The sequence below is a fragment of the Lucilia sericata genome, unplaced genomic scaffold (assembly GCF_015586225.1).
Source record: "Lucilia sericata isolate MDLA Ls3-8-SP2 unplaced genomic scaffold, ASM1558622v1 Contig000666F_arrow, whole genome shotgun sequence".
NCBI lineage: Eukaryota > Metazoa > Arthropoda > Insecta > Diptera > Calliphoridae > Lucilia > Lucilia sericata.
In genome coordinates this window covers 81,019-102,020 of record NW_023994671.1, presented here as the reverse complement: position 1 = coordinate 102,020, position 21,002 = coordinate 81,019, and the positions used below count along the sequence as shown (strand labels likewise).

Sequence of the window (21,002 nt, the reverse complement as noted above, 5' to 3'; positions counted from 1 at the left end):
TCAGTTCTAGTTCAGTTCTAGTTCAGTTCTAGTTCAGTTCTAGTTCAGTTCTAGTTCAGTTCTAGTTCAGTTCTAGTTCAGTTCTAGTTCAGTTCTAGTTCAGTTCTAGTTCAGTTCTAGTTCAGTTCTAGTTCAGTTCTAGTTCAGTTCTAGTTCAGTTCTAGTTCAGTTCTAGTTCAGTTCTAGTTCAGTTCTAGTTCAGTTCTAGTTCAGTTCTAGTTCAGTTCTAGTTCAGTTCTAGTTCAGTTCTAGTTCAGTTCTAGTTCAGTTCTAGTTCAGTTCTAGTTCAGTTCTAGTTCAGTTCTAGTTCAATTGTAGTTCTAGTTCAGTTCTAGTTCCGTTCTACTTCAGTTCTAGTTCAGTTCTGAGTTACATATAATATGCTATTTAAGTAATAAGGTCCGTCCGGAAAACTTAGCAGTTCTGTTTGTCTTGGAAACAGTGTTATTTAATACCGATTATATTAAAATATGTAGGAGTAAGTGTGGTGTCCTTAAACTTAATCAGCTTAAAGAAAAACAAAGGAGAACGAAAATAACCAGCAACATCAAGGAGACTTTATTAGATTGATAAAATTCAGTCAAGCCTAAAAAATAAAACAAGTTCTTCTGTACCCAAAAAGTTATAATTCCCAAAATTATAGGCCAACAACCTACAAACATATGTATGTACGTATATTTTTATAAAAAGATATAAATATAAATTTTAACTCAAGTTTTTGGAGTTAAAAATATATATGTATATTGTATATTAAAGCAGCAACTATGACGATGATGAGTTTTTATTATGATGGACGCATGAATTCCCCAAAACAACAGAGGAAAAAAAATGAAACAGGGAAAAAGAAATCATAGCAACTCCTAGTAGTTGATGCTGTTAGTGTTGTACACAAAACAGTTTTAAATGTTGCATAATAATTTTTGCTTTTAATATTATTATTCTCTTGAAATAATTATTCATGCTTGAAAATTTTCATTTCTGTTTTAATATTTGGCTGTTGTTGTTTTAAGTTTTTTAGTATTTAGTTTTAGAGTATTTTAGAGTTGCTGGCTGTGGAATTTTTCAAATCTTGTTTTGATTTGATTTAAATATTTTATTATTGTTGTTATTTTCTTGTTTGAAAAGTATAAACAATAAACTAAAATGTAATCAGACTGTCATTGTTGAAGTCATAAAGAACTTGTAGTTAAATGAGTTAAGAAACATTTTGATTTGAATACACAAATGAATTTGAATGTATTATTTTTTTAAATTTTGTACATATTGAGTTTCACATAGTGTTTAATTTCAAAAATGATTCTTCAGAATATCAGCTATATTATTTTTTGGAGATCACAGCCGGAGTTAGAAACTAATAAAAATAAATTCAATTTTAATATGTTTTTTCTTTTTCTCGAATATTACCAAGGTCTTAATTTGAAATTGAATAAAAAGACACTTTGAATGCTTAACCCAATAATACGGCCTGACAGATGTTAGTATAAAGGATAATGTTTAACAAAATTTAACTAAATGGTTAAACACAACTATATTAAACCTTTGGGTTACAAAGGAATTTATAGTTGGCCAATTTTTCAAACTTAATGAAGTTTTCTATTTTTGCCTTTCTTATATTAAAGACAAGTCATTGAAAAGGCAATATCAATAACATATGATCTTATTTAAATAGATATACACACATATAAACACTTAAAAATATACATATTGCGGAAGTAAATTTATCTACATAATTTAACTGGTAAAATGTTATACGAAAAAGATTCCTTTTCCAACTTCTAACATATTTCTCTTGATGATGCGATGATGCGTAAAAAATGTTAGTTAATTTACCCAAAATATTTTATATTAAATAATTTTAAGCTTCATGCAAAATACTTATTTTTTTAAGCAACTAATGTGGAAAAAAGGGATATGTTTAGAAGCCAGCATCCTAAAAGCGTCACAACATAATAGTGTGTTTTGTTAACAAAATTATCCTTAAGGGTTTTTGATTTTCAGAACAAAAGAAAAGAATTTAAACAATTCAGTTGAGTGAACATCATCAAGTTTTACATCTGTTATTAATTTCACCATTTTTTTTTTTTTTGTCTAAAATTTTTTTGTGTTTTGTTTGTTTCAATGTATCAGTAAAAAATGCCAACAACAATATTGACTAAAAGCCTATAAATATTAAAGGATTTTCTACTTTGTAAGTGTGTTTTACTCTTTCTCTATAGTGTTGGAGAATGTGTATTATAACTGTTGCCTTTGGCAACTTTCGAAGTTCCTGTCTATGTTTTTTTTTTTTTTATTTTGCTCTTCGTTTTAGTGTTTTGCGAATTATTCAAATAGAAAAACTTTTGAAAAACTTAAATATTTACATACAGTTAAAGCATGATGCTTTTTTTTTTTGAGATACAAAAAATAAAAACAGTATCTGTTGTTGATATGTTTGTTTTTCAAAAGTACTTAGTTACTTGTATCAAAACACTTAAAACAAAACAACATAAGGAAGTTGTAGGTGGTCAATTTAATACCCTACTACTATTTATGAAAAGTTATTGGAATGGGGGTTAATATGTAGTATTTTAAAGGGTGTATTTATAGAAAATTTTATACAAAAATAGAATTTACTAAAATTTCTCTAAAAATAACGAAAACATTATTTAAAAGTATTATAATATTTATTGTGATAAAAATTCTGTGAAATTTTGACTTAATACCAATATTTGTTAAAGATTTATGCTATTCTGTTTAAATTGGATTTTCCTAAATGTATACAATATTATTCGTCTATATTTGTTTATATGTTTTAAGGACATTTTTGTCATAATCTGTTTATATTTGTTTTCCAGGAATAAATAAAATATAATAAGCAATTGCTAAAAAGTCTTTAAATTAAATTATATGTGTTTTAGTTAATACTAACATACCCTGGTTGCTTCGCTACCCTAACCAAAATAAAATACATATAAAATTTTGTTTACTTTTATAGTAAATTAAAATTGATTAAACATTTTCATCACGTGAATAAATTCGCATTCAGTAAGAAGCTTGAATATTTAGTTTCATTCGTTTAGCTTCCACATTATAGAAAATTTCGAAAATACTATTTGAAAAATGTACCATAAAACACCTCTTATAGATTTTCATTTAATCAAAAATTTTATGTTTCTGTGTTCAATATTATAAACAATTAAAAAAATATAATTTGATCAATGAAAAAGTACCAAAAGTCCCTTTCACTAGATTCTCACTAAGGTCCCAACATATTAAATTGTATGTTTCTATGTTCAATATCGTAAAAATATCAAAAAGGACCATCGGAAAAACGAAAAAGTACAAAAATCTCTCACAATAAATTCTTATTTAATAAGTACCGTGTGTCATGTATCCAAAGAATCCAAAAGGTACCATTTGAAGAATGGAAAAGTACCAAAGAGTTCCGACTTACAGAATATTACTCAGTCTAGACCAGGTAGGTAGGTAGGTTGATAGGAGGATGTATACTACATCAAATCCGAAAACACCTAGGCCACTATCGGGCCTGTTGTGCGCTCCAATCAAGACCATGTATGTTAAAATTTATGTTCCTAGGTTGAATAGTTTAGAAATTCAAAAAGTACCATTTATGAGATAAAAAGTACTAAAAGGTTCTCTCTTAAAGAATCTTATTCAATGAGGACCGTGTATGTTTAAAAATCATGTGCTTTGAATTCATATTATAGAACATACAAAGAGTGTCTTTTGAAGAAAAAAAAAAGTACCAAAAGTGGAATAAATTCTACCTTAGTGGAAAGCACTAATAAAAATAGTACAATTTTTCCCATTTTCGCTTAGAAATATACTTTTTTGAGAATTAAGTTTACAAAATGTTCCGTATTTAAATCTCCATATTACAGAAAAAACTCAAACGATTCAAATCTGCATTAATTTGTTCCAGAAAAATTGTGCTTTCAAAAAGGTACCAAACAATATACTCGAATTTTTTTAAATTTTTAAAAATTGGCTCAGTGAGTTTGAATAAAACCAAATTTCCCATTTTCCCCTTTTGGTACTTTTTTTCCTCAATGAAATAGCAAAAATTTTGTTTCAATATATATTACAGAATTAGTCCGTAATTTAATAGGAATACTTCAATAAATCGAAAACGTTTTCTTAATGTGCTAAAAAAAAGTACCAAAAATTCAGAGATACAGAAATACAAAAAGAGAGAAATTTTACAACCAAAAAGGACTGAATATTAAAAAAGTACGAAACAGGTGTCTCCTTATTTTGGGAGATATATTCAAAATATTTTGAAAAATGTTATATGGTTTTTTAGTTAAAAAGTTATAAAGGGCCAAAAAAGGTACCAAAATCACCTTTGTTACACATTTTCACCCCTTAAAAGTACGAATTTGAAAAAAATACCAGACACCCCTCTGCTTATTTTAAGAGTTGATATAGGTGCATTCAAAATGTTCTTGTATCAATAATACTAGGTAATATAATTAAAAAAACCCGTTTTCCCCCTTTTTACCCCTAAATCTACAAATTTCCAAAAAAAAACCATCCTTAGTGGATCTACATAACCAAAAACACATCTACTATCAAAATTTTATGATTCTAGGTTCAGCCGTTTGGGCTGAAATTGGAAAATGCAAAATTAACCTAAGTTTAATATAAAACAGTTTCAAATATATTCATTAAATGTTTAAATTATTCTTACCTGATCATTCATTGTTGAAATTTCATTATCACCTATACTGGCATCACTAAAAGTTCTTGTCGAATCACTAGAATATAAGGGATCTCCACCCACAACTTCCAAAATAAAGTACTGAGACAGACCACCATCATTACCCGCAACACATACCACTTCTAAAACAGTATCGTTGCGTATTTCACAAGACCTGGGAGCCTCTGGAGGATCTGAAAAACAAAAAACAATAATTAAAACTCTTTAAAATGTATTCCAACTATATTTACAACTACACTTACTTGCTGGCAGGATATGCACTAAACAGGGTGTAGTTTGACGACCCACTGCATTGCTGGCCCAACAGGCCAATGTTATTAATTCCGAATCAGTTTGAGGCAGGTAGGTGACAGTACTAGTTAAACCATTCGATTGTATTCTCGAATTGAGTACCTTTAAAACACAAAAATAAGAAAACAATTTAAATTGCAAATTAAAACAATTACTTCCTGCAGTTATTTTCAAAGGTTGAAGGAAAAACATTTTGGTGTTGGTAAAAGTTTAACTTTAACACAGACAGTTTTTCCCCCTAAACTACCACATTTTATAGAATGCATTTAGGCTATATTAACTATTGAAGTGTTTTATAAGTTCTTGTTTATGTAACAGTTTAATAGTGACTAGACTTTTTCTGAGTATATAACTTCTACTACTTGTTTAACTTCAAGGAAAGACATTTACAAAGACTTTTAAAAGGATATATGAGCAGGATTTAGGAAAGACATTAGCAATAAATTAGAAATTCTTTTACAAGAACAAAATGAAATTTTAGGCCTATTAACCCTTAGAGGGAACAAAAGTTATTACATTCAAAAATATCCTATGCTTTATAAATAATGTTTTTAAACTTAAAATTTTTGAATTTAACTTAATCAAAAATTAAAGAGCTTTTGCTATTTAACCAATAAAAACCCTTTTCATTCTACATTCACTTTATTCTCTTTAATACTATTACATAATTTCACAAAAGACTAATGCTGTCATTTTATGTGTCTCCTGGCCGGAATTTATGTACTTACTCTAATACTCCTCTTGTACTGCCATCACATATTTATTGAAAACTATCATTAAATGCAATTTATCCATATCCATGGGCAAATGCTTAAAACTATCTAGTATTTATCTAAACTACGAAAATATAAATGAAAACTATACACCATTGCACATGTCGCTATAGTATGAAAAGTACCTTAAAGTTAGCTCACATTAAACAAATATTTGAGAGAAAACATAAAAACCAATATAGTCATAACATGACTTTGCTCAAAGTAAATAATGTTAAAACAAACTATTTGAAATTTTACTTTAATAAACTAAAATGTATTTAGTCAAATATTTCAATAGTGTAAACATAGATATTAGTATGTGAACAGTGTGACACTCCTTCAGAAGGATTCATGTAAAAGTCATTATATGTATATGTACGCATTGGCAAATAAACGTTAAAACGAAACACAATACAACTTGATCATCTTGGAAAGATGACGACCATTTTCGATACATTATAAATAATTTATAAAATTCGATTAGATTTTGTAAGCCAAGTCACGTATAAGAAATTTTTGTCTCTGGTGGCTAAATTTCTATACAAAGCAAATATTTGTACTTTTCATATTTACCAGCTGGGCTGACTAAAATATCAGCCAGCTCCCTTTTTGGGTGTTTTATATAAGTACATAAAATATTCATATAAATGTTTCTGTTGTAAAGATATTTTTTTCTTCTTAAAGCCTAAAAACTAGTACAATAGTTAGAGAAACACTTGTTTTTCAGACTATATCGTTTTACATGTTTTGTACCTTGTACATTTGCGAGACAAATGCTAACCAACATTTCATGCGGTTGAAATACACACACATATGCAAGTGTATACGATTGTTTGTATGTGCGGTTAAAAGTTGGCATGTGTTTGAATGTCTTAGAGAAATCATATCTTTTACATTCTCTCTTTTACTTTTGTGTCTGTAGCTAACCTTGAGTTAGTTGTGGTAATCCTGAGGGGAATAACAAATACTACAAACGTTTTAGTGAAAAAGTGTATGAGTAAAAGTTCTTAGACAGACAAACAAATACAAATGACAGTTAGACAAATATAAAGTCGTCTAATAGACAGCATCATAGAAACTTGCAACGCCTCCCAGTCTCTACAACGAAAAGTTAAAATTATTTTATATACAAAATATAATTTATAGAATTTTTAATACAAGCCTATGTAGATTGTTAAATACACGAAAACATCAGTCACTTATTTTGAAAACAGACTTCGTTCTCGTGTGGTAAATTGGGAGGACAAAGAGATTTGTAAACCCAAATAAAAAATCAAAGAAATGAAGTAGTTTGTGAACTTGTTAATAGATTTATGGAAAGTGTATTCTTATTCAGGTTCACATCAAAGAACGTAATGCAATTTCCACGATGAATTAGAACTAAACTAGAACTGAACTAGAACAGAACTAGAACTGAACTAGAACTAAACTAGAACTGAACTAGAACTGAACTAGAACTGAACTAGAACTGAACTAGAACTGAACTAGAACTGAACTAGAACTGAACTAGAACTGAACTAGAACTGAACTAGAACTGAACTAGAACTGAACTAGAACTGAAAAGTAAATCTCCCGTTTTGTATTCTATACTTCCGCTGAATTTATTTTACCTTATTACTGTCCATTATTAATATTTGAGTTAGTTATAAAACAAAAATCTCTTTATTATTTTATTTTTCTACAACAACACAGAATTGTCTACAATTTCCATAGAAAGTTTCTACAAAAAGCTAAAGACAACATTTCACTTGGGACATATGTATAAAGTTCATTTTATATTAGTTAAATAATTTAACAAAAAAAGTTAAAAATTTCCTAGAAACTCAAGTAACACAAATATACGAGACAAAATGCTAAGCACAGCTTTTTTTATATTATTAACATTTTGCCATTTTGTGGCTTTTCTGACATTTCCTCTAGAGGCTCTGATAACTTTTTAAAAACGATGTACTTGATTTGGTTCTTATTGATTTTCAATTGTGCTTAGTTTCAACAACTTCAAGACAACAAAAAGCAAATGTTAGGAAGGGCCAAAAAGTCAATACTAGGGATTTTAATTTATATAAAAATTGTATATGAATTTAAAATTTAAACAACTTTAAACAGGCTAACATTAGAAAATGTTGATATGTGTAGTTTAGTCCTGCGGCAGAGGAAACTTTCATATTTAATGTCCATATTATGTCAAGGGTCATACACAGTTTGCTTTTTAAAGCAAAGTAAAAAAAAATATCTCTAAGATGGTTTTGTAATAAGTATAGTAAAGAGCATGAATTGAATTGAAGAGGTCAATTATAAAAATTTTATATCAGTTTTCTTTCATTTTTCTCTGCAAAGAAAGGAAGAAAGGACTTTAGCAGATGAAGTACAGCATGTGAGTTTTTCTTTGTTATTATATAATTTCTTTTCATAAAAATATACAAGTGCCTTTACACACAATACTATTTATATGTGTCTTTTCATAGTTTCCCTCCCTCATTATTATATTTTATTTATGCCAAAATAAAATAAGAAATTTATATTTAAAAGAAAATCATAATTGTTGTCTATGGACAGATAGTTCATTTGAGTGTAGCTTGTACTTACTGGTGACACATTTCTTGTATTATTGTATGTCCAACTAAATTTTACAGAATCCGGTGGATCGGCATCAACTTCACATTTAACCGGTATTGAGTGCATATTTATAGCGCCAATAGATGTTTGTTCAGTGCCCGGTTTGCAACGTGGTGAATCTGCAAATGAATCAAAAAGATTTTATATGTATTTATGTTAACACAAGAGAAGAAAAAAGGGAGTGCATTAAATATTATCAGGATTCAGGTTCTTTTATAAAACATTAAAGCAAAAATTTCTTTATTTATGTGTTTTTTTTCTCTTTATGTTGCATGTTTTAGTTTTTGTGGCATTTTAGTAGTTTTTTTTTTCTAATTTTTTATATTTCATGTTTTTTTTCTTGATTCTACACGTTATTTCAATTTTGTTTTCTTAGTTGTTCTTGTTAAGAGTGAAGAGAGAAAACAATTGGTATAGCCTTGAGCGTAGCAATTAACTTGGTCTACTTGAAGAGTGTAAAGAGAATATGTATATCAATGTTTGTTCTTTATATACCCAGTCATTTTATATAAAATTCTATATGTGTATAGGTATATAAATACATATACAATGTCTATATTCTTAAATACTTTTTTATATGTTGTAGTATCTAAAAACACATACATATGTACTGCTTTATTTAATTACATTTTATACTTTAATAACGGCGACTTTTTTTGAGAAAAATTAATTTAAATTATTTTTATGAAATTGGTTCATAGTTGGAATTTAATGGTTAAAGTTAAGTTCACTAATAACAGGGATATTCAGCTTTAAATAGTAGAGTCTTGTTGCCTAGTGAAGTTTAATATAAAGCATGTGAAAAAAGTTTTGTTCGGAAATAGTTTTATAGAAGGTTTTCCATAAAAAGGATATTTTTTACAAAATTTTCAGGAAATTTTCCAATATTTTAAAGAAACATTTTTTTTTAAATTCTATATATCGAGTTTGTGTTCGTATAACCTTCGGAAGTCACATGTGGTCTCAGACAGATAAAGTATATTGTTGAATGAATGTTTAGATACCAATTTTGACTGTATAGATCCAGCGGTTAGGAGGATTGAAATACGCGCGTTTTAGTGATATTCGGAAGTGGACCTTATATAAGAGTTATGACCAATTATGGACCGATTCGGAAAAAGATTCGAAGATTGATTTATATATACACAAAACATATTCATGTTGAATTTTACCCCGATAGCTTCATAAGGTAATGAAATATGAGCGTTTAAGTGATTTTCGGAAGTGGACCTTATATGGGAGCTATGAGGAATTATGGACCAATTCGGAAAAAATTTCGTAGAATGATTTATATATGTACAGAAAACATATTCATGTCGAATTTTATCTCGATAGCTTTATTTATCAGTGAAAAAGAGCGTTTGAGTGATTTTCGGAAGTGGGCCTTATATTAAAGCTATGACCAATTGTGGATCAATACAAATTTACGTTGGTAGTATGAATTAACATTATATTTATATGTATGTATGTGCAAGATTTTGAGTTGATACCGATATTTTTGATTAAGTTATTAACTATAAAGTCATTTCCGGATATATGTACCTTAGTTTGTATAGGGGCTATGGGAAATTTTGGATAGATTGTTTTGATTTTCAACATAATTGATCCCCGAGTAAAAAAAATAACGTTTGATAAAATTCATCGAATTCAGAATTACGAAAAAAACTTAATTTTTTTCGAGGTTGTCTGAAATTTTTACTCATAACTTTTAACATTGTGAACCGATTTTGCTGATATTCAACAATAAACTGCTTAGGACAATGAATATTTTTGGTGAATTTGGTTTATTTCTTTTGCTTAGTTTTAACGTGAGCGTTTTAGGCAGACAGACGGACGGACATAGTTAAATCGACGCATAATTTGATAAGGACCCGGAATATTTATGCTTTGTTGGGTCACAGATGAATATTTCTTGGTGTTACACACGGAATGGCAAACTTATATATACCCTCTATCACCACTGATGGTGGTGGTGGGTATAAAATTAAGGTTTCTTCATGGATCTTGGACTTGTTAACATTGATTACAGAACATAAAATGGGTTTATATAGCAGTTAATGCTCCTTAATTCAATCGGATTTAAAAGATTATTTTAGAACTATTTTCTTCATATAACTAAATATATAAAATATTGCTGCCGATAACCGTTTTGTGAATGGAAGTTATCTGTTAAAAGAGTTTTAAATGTAAACTGGGTATTTGCAATCATACACCAGAAACTCCTGCATAATAAAACCACACATAGTTGAAAAAACTGTATAATTTTCTTAACTAAAACCAAATAGAAAAGTCATTAGGTTGACTCTATTAAAAACCAAGAAAAAAGTTCTTTATGTTCAATTTGATTACAGAACTGATTAATTACTTAACTTAATATATTTTTTCCGTAATTAATTCAGAAAAAAAAACATTTGAGAGATTTTTGAATAACTCTTCTGAAAGCCCCAACCTATGAAACTAGTGCTGAATCATGTTAAAAATCATATTGTTTTCTTCAATTCTAAAAATAATTTCGTTTTTACTATTGAATTTTATATTAATGTGAAAATAATGTTTTCCATGTATGCAAAAAATACGGAAGTTTTTCATTTTAGCAGCCTTAAGCAGCAAACAAATGAGAAAAAAACAGTACAGATACAACTTAGTTTATTTCTTAAAATAAGAAAATATTTACTAGAAATATTGAGAATGAAAAACTAACAAATACTAGATAAATGTTTTAAAAATTCCGAAAAATATATTAAATATAAAAAAAACAAAGTTTTCTTAAAACATCAAATCTTTTGCTACATTTTAACAATTGAATTCCATAAACAATATATTTTTATAAAAAAATTGTGTTTTTATTTTCCCATAAAATTATTCAGGTGTATTATTTATGATTTGTTTCAATAACATGAAAATACACTTTGCTAGGTAAAATCATTAAAAAGAAATAAAATCTGTTTTTATTACATGAAAAACTAATTTTACTTTATTATTCCAAAATCGATATGTGTTGCTTCTTCTACTGAAATAAAACTTAAGTAAGAAATTTATATAGTTTTCCAATAAATATACTACTTGTTGCCCTGAAAATTTTTCTCAAAATATTCCAAGTTATTTAAAATACTTTGTTGCTAAGGTGATTGCCAAAAAAAATATAAACTTTTAAAAAAAATTTTATAAAAAATTTAGTTTTTTATTAGTTGTTGTTAAAAGAAAATATATTAAAGTGCCGTTATATTTTCTTTTTTGTTGTTAAGGGAAAAGAATTTTCAAAACAAAAGTGTTAAAAAGTATAAAACTGCCATAAAAAAATGCTGGCAAATATTTTGACAACATCTGCAAAATATTGGAAATATTTATAGAAATAATAAATTGAGTTGTTGCAAAGAAATATACGAAAACAATAAGACTAAAATTTTAAAAAGAAAAACTTTTATGATTTTTTATTAAGGTAGGTTATATTAAATGTTTTATAAGAATTTTATTTCGAGAAGAATTTAAATATAACTTATAAATATGTCTTTAAGGTACAAAACCACAAGATTTATGAATTTTGTGTTTTACTTTTTCTTAGGAAATTGGTGGCGTATGAGTTATAGAAATTTATTTTAATATAAATAAATATTAATCATACGCCTTGCTATTCACAGACATTTATGATTTTGCTATTTTTTAACTTAAACATCAAACATTTTAAAAACCAGGAGCGTTATATGAAAGCCAAACTAAATATTACAAAAAGCAATTCAAGTCCAGCTTAAAAAAATTCTTCCACTACCAATTTTATTAAATTAATCAAGGACAATAAATAGAAAAATTTTGTCATACTCAAGCAAGACAATTTAACAAATATTTGACTTTATTTTACATAGCCAAAAACATATCAACATACAAATAAGAAATAAAATGAAAAATAAATAAAAAGCAACATACACACACACACATAGTCGAAAACAATTGAAGCAATTTAATTTCATGACAATTTCGTTCATATAAAATGTTATAACAATAGATGGCGTCAATATTCACACAAAATACCGAAACAAAACAAAAAAATAAAGAAAAAAGTAAAACAAACAAATAAATGAATCAATAAATGAATCAAGTGAGTGTACAATTGGAATCCTTATAAAAACGACAGCAGGCTAAGCCATTCATATACTAACATCCTCTCGCTCATACACTTAACAACGAAACAACACAAACTAGGGACTCTTCTGACAAATAATCATAAAAAAATAAAATACCAAATAAATTGCAAAAAGAGAAGAACAAAAAAAAAAAAAAAAAAAAAAACAATCAATGAATTCAAATTTGTATTATTTTATGACTTCTTTTTGTCATAATAAACCAATACACAGCAATATACTAACACAAACACTCACGCTTATTTCCTTTGCTGGAACATAAAGTAAAGAATTAAAGTGTCTACAGAACAGTGGAAAAAAATTTTAAATTTACTCATAAAAGCAAAGCATTTGTTTGTCTTTAGTATATTTTTTTTGTTATTGTTCATATCGCACCCATTTCCGATTTCCTGGTATATTTTTGCTTTGTTTTTTATTCTTCTTTATTTTTCTGTTATACCGTGGCAGTGAGAAAAAAAAAAGAAGAACTTTTGAGAGTCTTCTTTAGTTGCTTGTTATTAATATGTATGAATGAATTTTGTAGTTGTTATTTGTTATAAGAGAAAAATATAAATAAAGACTACTTTTGATTTTTTTACTTTTTAAAGGAAAAACAGCAGCAGTATATGGGAGATTTTATATGCTGGAGTATAAAAACTTTAAATTCAATTATACAAGAGAGTACAAACAGATCTGCATACTTTGAATCCTTTACAAGTGTAAAGGCAAGTTTACACTTTACACTATAATACTTCGTTTAGCAAAATAATACCATGCCATTATCTAGTTAAGAGATCAGTCTATAGAAAAATTCTCAGACATGTGCCAGTCCACAGACAAGTCAATAGACTTGTCTATATATTTGTTAATAGACCCGTCTAGTGCGAGTTAATTAACTAGAGTATTGACGAGATTATCGACTATGCTATAAAGGATTTTAGTGACCAGTAAGTTCATCTATAGCCTAGTAGATAGTCTCGGCCATATTTTACTTAACTCGCTCATAGTCTAGTTAAAAATTCATAGTCTTCGCTGAAGCCTAGTAAATAGCCTAGTCTATACAGCATTGTTGGTACTAGTCTATGAACTATTTGTAAACTCTTCGGAGAAGGTTATACACAATCATCTGACGTGCCTGATCGCATACTAGGCACAAAATATGTCGGAAACTTTTAAACGCTGATCCCAGGTAGAATGTCTTGGTCAAGCGGAACATTAGAGCAAATACAAGTAGGAATACGTTGTTACACTGATGGCTCTAAATTGGGGACTAAGTGAGGCTGGGGTTCTATATTGAAGAACCAGAAACAGAAATGTACCACCGTTTACCTAATCATAACACAAGCTTTCAGGCAGAAGTCCAAGCAATATCGGAATGCATAAATTGGATTAGAATAAATATGGCGCCCACATTGCTTAATATATTTACCGACAGCCAGAAGGCAATTAGGGCGATATCAGGTGATAGAATTAAATCAAAGACCATATAGGATTGTAAGAAAGCTTTATCTGAATACTCTATCAGAGGTAAGGTTTACATTATATGGGTACCAGGCCATTTGGGAGTAGTGGGCAACGAAAGAGCTTATATATTAGCTTTAAAGGGAAGGAAGCTCGAGGCAGTTAACCTGACAAACGCAAAACCATTCGACGTAACAAAAGCTGAATTAAAAATATGGATTAGAGAATCCCATAAGGCCTCTTGGAATAATGAAACGATGGGTAGATCCACAAAGATGGACCCCTGATGAGAGCAAGACGAGAAAACTCCTTAAAATGAGCAACACAAAGGATTACGAGCACATCTATGCAAAATTGGACGTGCGGATTCAGACGAATGTAGAGCATATGGAGAGGACAGTGAAACTGGAGCACTTTCTTTGCCACTGTCAGGCATTCGTCGAAGTTAGATCCAAGTATCTTTGAAGTGATGTTATTCCGGAAATAACAATCCTGACTAACTCTGATTGGAAGATTCTTAGGAATTACGACCAGGAGACTGAGTTTCTGAACACTGGAAAAGAATTCATCCAGTGAAAAAGACAACAGGCCACTATCGGGACTGTTGTGCGCGGATTTGATGTAGCATACATCCTCCTATCAACCTAATCTAACCATACTAAAGACTTGTCCAGGAACTAGTCTAGTCTATGAACTTGTTTATGTACTAGTCAATGATCGAGTCTCTGCATTATATATTTTAGTAACAACTGTATATTTATATTTATATATTGATATTATATTATGAAACTACCCTTAAAATATATTTGCCACAACTTTCTTTTTATATATTTGGCGGTTGGTTGTTATTTTTTTTACATCGATATTTGCTGTTTGTTTCATTCTTCGAAAATAAATAAAAGCAGAAAATCAGTATTTTTATATAAAAATAGCGCCTTTTTCTCACACTTGAAATACATATAGACATAAAAAATCCTCGCAGTTAGGGGAGATAGTTTCCAATTGTAATACTGACATAGGTATTACTTAACTAACCCCTCGTAGTTTAATAACTCTGCCATGACAAAGATATAGTGGGTTTGCACTGATGTTTGTAAAGTACAATATTTAGATCCTATGCCCACTTTAAAGTATATCAATCTCTTAAAATAATTTAAGTCTATATAGCTTTATCTGTCAGTTTGACAGTCTGTCTTCTGAGTGTCCATCCATGTAAATTAGAGTTAACGAAGTAAAATCCTTTCCTAAAAGGCTACATTGACTCTTCAAAACTGTTGGAATATTTAAGAACAACATTGGTGTTTTTTGCTTGTGCTGGTGTTTTCCTTATTATTCCTGTATTTCACAGTTGTACTGGTTTTGGTGTCGCCCATTAAATATTCATGAAAACTCAAGGATATCATACAGCAACATCATGCTATGAGTTTTATGTTTGTGTTTTTTTTCAACTTTTCTTTAAAAAATTAATTATAAATTGTTTTTTTGTTAATGCTTAAGAAAACGAGAGACAGAACAGAAAACAAACACAAAGATATAGAGCGTGTGTCAATAAATTTACAAATAAATGTATTTTGAAATGTAATGCATGTTGAAATGCTCATGTATGTATAATACACACACACACAACATTTGTTTTACTTACATATATACAAACACTAGTAAGTTTTAAGGATTTCATAAGTAAGTGCGTATTTTAGAACATTTATTTGTTTGTTTGCTTATAAAATAGCAAATCACAAATTTAATAATAAAAGGAATATAAATAAATAGTGTGTAATGCTCTCAGCAGAAACAAATATAAATTTTTATAATAAAAATATTATTTAAGCTTTATGTAAATAGCCAAGTTCTGTTTTTTTATTATTTTAGAAAGTATTTTATTTAAATGCTGTAGCAAGAACATTTGTCCAAATATGATTTAGTTTATTTTTTACTTTTTCCTTATGCTCTTTACATTTATTTGCGCCAGCTTAAAGATTCATCAAAAAATCATGATATTTTGAAATTTCAATTTTCTCTGAAAGCATAAATATGCCAAGGACTTTTTATGTGTGTGTGTGTGTATTTTTAGAAGAAAATGGTTTGGGTTTGGCATAAATATAAAAATATATATATTCATATTTATCATTCAATTAGATGTACAAATTGAAGTCTGTCATCATTTTGATAGCAATGAAAATTTAAATAGATTTGTTATCTCTGCAAAGCGTATGAGTAATATTGTTTTGTAGATTGTATTAAATATAAATCATACGCAAATTGTATTTGTAGACATTTGTAAAATGGAAATGTTCAATTAAGTTGTTTTTTTTTTTTTTTTTTTTTTTTGTAAGAATGTGGAATGATATTGTGGTATTCATTTATTAACAACTAGGGTATTAGACAACAAAAAAATTTAAGTTATTTTAGAAAATTTATTTAAAAACCCAATGAATCCATCAGTTATATTTAAAACTATTAAATTTTCAATTAAAACTCAATTTAGTATTTTCTCTAGCTTTATTTGCCACACTTTTAATTTTAATCATTCAATTTTTTCTATTAATTTTATTGTATTTTCTGTAAAAATGTTTTGTATAAAATTTTCTTTAATTAAATTCCTCGCATGTTAGAGATTAATGAACCACAGCTATTTTTTGTTTAATTAAAATTTTTATAATAAATTCAGTTTATTTATTGCTTAAATAGTTTTCGATTGCTCATACAGTTTTTTTATTTAAATTGGCATTGAAGTGCAGTTGTAATTGACACCACTTTGTTAAAGTTTTGTGGTCAGAGAAATAATGTTTTTTTTTCGGATTTAGTATGTTTTTTTTTAACCAAACAGATAACTAAATGAATTTGAAAAATGTAAAGAATTTTAAATAAAGAAACCAAATAAAAAATATAACTAGATTTAATAATACAATATAAAAAGCTTAAATCGGACAATAAAAATAATAAAAGCGGTAATTTTTTTAACATTAAGCTTAACAAATTTATTTAAAAAACAATTTAATGAACACATTACAATTATCTTGCAAATCATTTAAATTATATTTAAATTTTCAAGTGTAGAAATCTATTCTAGCCATTTGATTTAAAAAAAAAATTAGGTTTATTAAATTATATATATTTGAACAGCAACATCAGTTTGGTGTTCATTAAACATTTAGATTTAAATTTCAAACAAGAATCCCTTACTGTTTTACCAACAGACAAAAGTATTCGGCGAAACCTAAGCACTCTCATATAATAATAAAGTTTAAAGAAACCCAAAATATTTCGATATTACTTCGATTGGCAATTTCTTGTTTTGATTTGTTTAAGCGTTATCGTTCTTATCGATTTCATTCAAATTACACTTGAACAATCACAAAACTCAAATACATAACTTAAAGAATGTACATATGTGTGTGTATGAAATTGCTATGGTATACAGCCATGAATATTAGACTAATACATAAGATGTTTTATCACACACATTTGCTTTTTCTCTTTAAAAGCATTTACAGCATTTGTTTATGCATTAGAGAGGGAGAGAGCATGTTAGTAGAAGTCAGCTTATAACTGTGTAAATCTGTGTACAAATCAACGTTTTATGCGTGATTAATGTCTTGTATTTTCGTGCATATTGCAAAGATTTGTGCTGGTTTCCTTTTTTGTTTCTTTTCTTTCTTCGAAATTTGGCTACAATTCGATTATTCTCCTTTTTGCCTTCTTTTGCATTTGAATCAGACAATCAAAATAAACAACAAATAGTAGAAGAAAAGTTTGCACGAAACGTAAAGTAACCAAATATTTGAATAGTGCTAGAAATTCTTTTATTTTTCTGTTCATCAATGGTTTTTTGTTAGTTTCCCCTTTTTTTCTTCATAATTTTTTGTTTTCCTTTTTTTTTTTTTTTTTGATCCTTTTGTAATTCTGAGACATCAAGATTTGCCTTAAAGGTTTTTTGTATATTTTTTGCATTTTCTTGATTTTTTTCCAACTATAAATCATGTTTATTAGTGTTTTTTTTTTTTTTTTTTTTTTGTTTGGTTTCTATCTTTACGGAAATCTGTTAAAGCAGCTAAAACTAAAACCCCAAAATGGTCGAAAGAAAAATATTAAATAATTAATGCATTTTTGACGCTGATTTGTAAATTTTTGAAACTTAAAAGAGCTTAAATAGAGGGAAAAAGAAATATACATGCATGGTACCAAATTGATACCAAACTGTTTAAAGTTTTTCAATACCATCCGTTGTCAAAGTATATACGTACTATGTAATGTTGACAACATTGCAACAATTCGCTGTCGAAATCAATATTTTATACACATCCACAAACGTGATAAGCTCGCTATTGGCAATGGATTGTTTGTCAATAGTGAGCTTACCACGTTTGTTAACATTTAGACAACGGATGTGTATAAAATTTAGATTTCGATAACGAATTGTTGCAATGTTGACAACGTTGCGTTGTCAACATTACATAGTGTTGTCGTACGTATGTATATACTTTGACAACGGATGTTCTTGAAAAAGTATAAACTCCTTGGTGTCAATTTGGTACCAGGCGTGTATATTTCCTTTTCCCTCTGTGTAGGAATAACTGAAAAATGTAACAATAAATTTTAAAATTTTTACTTAAACTCAATTTTTCACCAAAAACTCAAATTTTTTCTTAAATTCCAAATTTTTATGGAAATTTCGAATTTTTACCAAAATTTCGAATTATCACTAAAAACTCGAATTTTTAACTAAAAACTATATTTTTCCCAAATATTTATTTTAAATAATAATATTTTTCTCCACAGACAGAATGTAATAATTTTTGCAGAACCTTACATCCCACATATATTGTTAAAGCAAAAACCACTTGTAAAAATCACATTACCAAAGCAATTGAAATTCAAGTGAAGAAATTTTTACAGATCTACATGTGCGATCAAATAATGTTCTTCCATATAAATGCCAAGACAAGACCTTATTGTTAACCAAAAAAAAAAAAAAATAAATAAATAAAAGCATTATAAAACTAATGAATAAATACAATACACTGAAAATAATGTGTAATAAAAATCACCAAAACCCACTTGAAGTATATGCAAAGATTTTTATCTTAGTGCCTGACACAAAAATAAAATCTGAATTTTCATATCTATAAAACTTCAAAAATAAATTTATATGCGTTTCCTAAAAAACCACTCACACACACACATACATACAAACAAACATACATATAAAAAAAATTATATTATTTCAAACTTTGGGGAATAAAATCTACTGTCAAGGCTTTTTCTAGTGTATCTCTCATCTTTCCTATATGTGTATGTTTAGTTAAACATACATACATATGTATATTATGCAACGAATTGAATATAAGATAAGATTTTCTTTTTCATTATATTCCTTTATTTTCTTGCTATTGTTATGAAAATAAGAAAAACCTAATCTGTAATTGATTCGCATAGAGTTTCAAATCAGTTTGAATTTAAAACCCAGTAACTTAGAGACAAGTCTCAACCAGAAAACAAAACAAAAAGAAAATATGGAAATAAAAACAACAACAGTTAAAAAAAATGAAGAAACTCAAGCAACTAGTATATCCCTGGGCATGATGACAGTATATCTCTCTTAGTATTTCCTTGAATATGCAATACATAAGGGATCATATATTATATGCATAACCATACATAACTAAATACATATCTATCTTTATATGAGTGTGTATGTGTATTTCTTTAAGTGTGCGTTCGAGTTTAAGAGGAAAGAAATTACATCTCCTTGGAATATTTTATATTTACAATGAATATAAAATATTATATGACAATACTTACTCTCACATTTACATGTATATATTCCATTCATTCACTTTATTTCTGCTCACAAAATAAACTGAATGAGCAAAAGAAAAAAAATGAAGAAAAAAGAACAAAAACTGAACTCAGTTGATGAGAAATGAAAGACGTTACATGAAACGCACTTTATTGTATTGAAATATTGTAGCATAAAGCAAGGCGCTGCTTTCTTGCTACTGCATGCATTTCATAATATTTATATATACTCATGTATGTGTGTGTTTGAATGCACGACTGATTTTGTATTGCATTGTAAAGTTTTATTAATAAAGTTCTCTTTTCATAGAGAGGGGGAACAACAAATACTTAAATAATGTTCGTCTTCGTCGTCTTTATACTTTCTTATAAGCTTCTTACTTGTATCCCTTTTACTTTTGTTGATACGTTTGGAGCATAAGTTTGCTCCAAACGTATATTTTATGGTACCGATATGAGTTTAAAATTATCTTCGAAAACACCAATTCATAAACACCACTGTCATAAGTAAACCGCGATGAACTGGTTATACGTCCTTTATTATTTTAAGTCAAACTTTTTCCTTTAAAACTCGGACAGACAGAACAGAAACAATGAAAATACATGATCACTTTCTTTGGAAATAAATAAAAGTCCAGTCTTCCAAGAATTTATTACTTTTGTCACCATTTCCAAATATTCTTTGGTACCTTTTAGCTCTTTTAAAGTAAAATCACTAAACTTCATTGGTACTTTTTTAACAAACATCTATCACTTGCCTTTCAGCTTGGGGTTTTCCATGACGAAAGTTTCATTCATTCAGTCATTTACCCTTCACATATTAAATATAAAGATATTGTAAAGTATTTCTTTTTTATCATCTTTATTTTATTACACATGCATGCACACATACATATATATACAGATTCGCTTACACATACACAAATGCAATAGTCACCCCACAGTTTTTAAAGCAGGAAGGTAGCAGTTTTCCGAAATATTTGACAACTTCAATGACTACTATTTGCTAAATTTTGTGATTACTTTACCACATATACATATATGTATGTTGCATTTTCATGATGTAGAGAAGAAGGTAATCGTCACAGAAACAGAATATGTTTAAAAACAGATTCATATGCTAGGGTGAGACACCTCGAACTGCAGGAAATTTGGAGTTAGTATGTATATGATTGCACAATGCATAAAGTATTCATAATGTAAATATCTTATGTTATTATATGAGTACAATGTCTGTATATATTT

General features: G+C 28.1%; 1 protein-coding gene across 1 annotated transcript in view; it reads right to left on the bottom strand.

The window, feature by feature from the left end:
* The window catches only part of LOC119607168 (neural cell adhesion molecule 1), a gene marked incomplete at its 5' end in the record, with an annotated part of 123,502 nt that overhangs the window by 46,008 nt on the left and 56,492 nt on the right, over positions 1-21,002 (bottom strand). Inside the window, 3 exons of the mRNA XM_037960973.1 lie at positions 4,691-4,893; positions 4,963-5,113; positions 8,353-8,501. Coding sequence (XP_037816901.1) covers positions 4,691-4,893; positions 4,963-5,113; positions 8,353-8,501 — 503 coding nt within the window. The remainder of the gene's footprint in view (positions 1-4,690; positions 4,894-4,962; positions 5,114-8,352; positions 8,502-21,002) is intronic.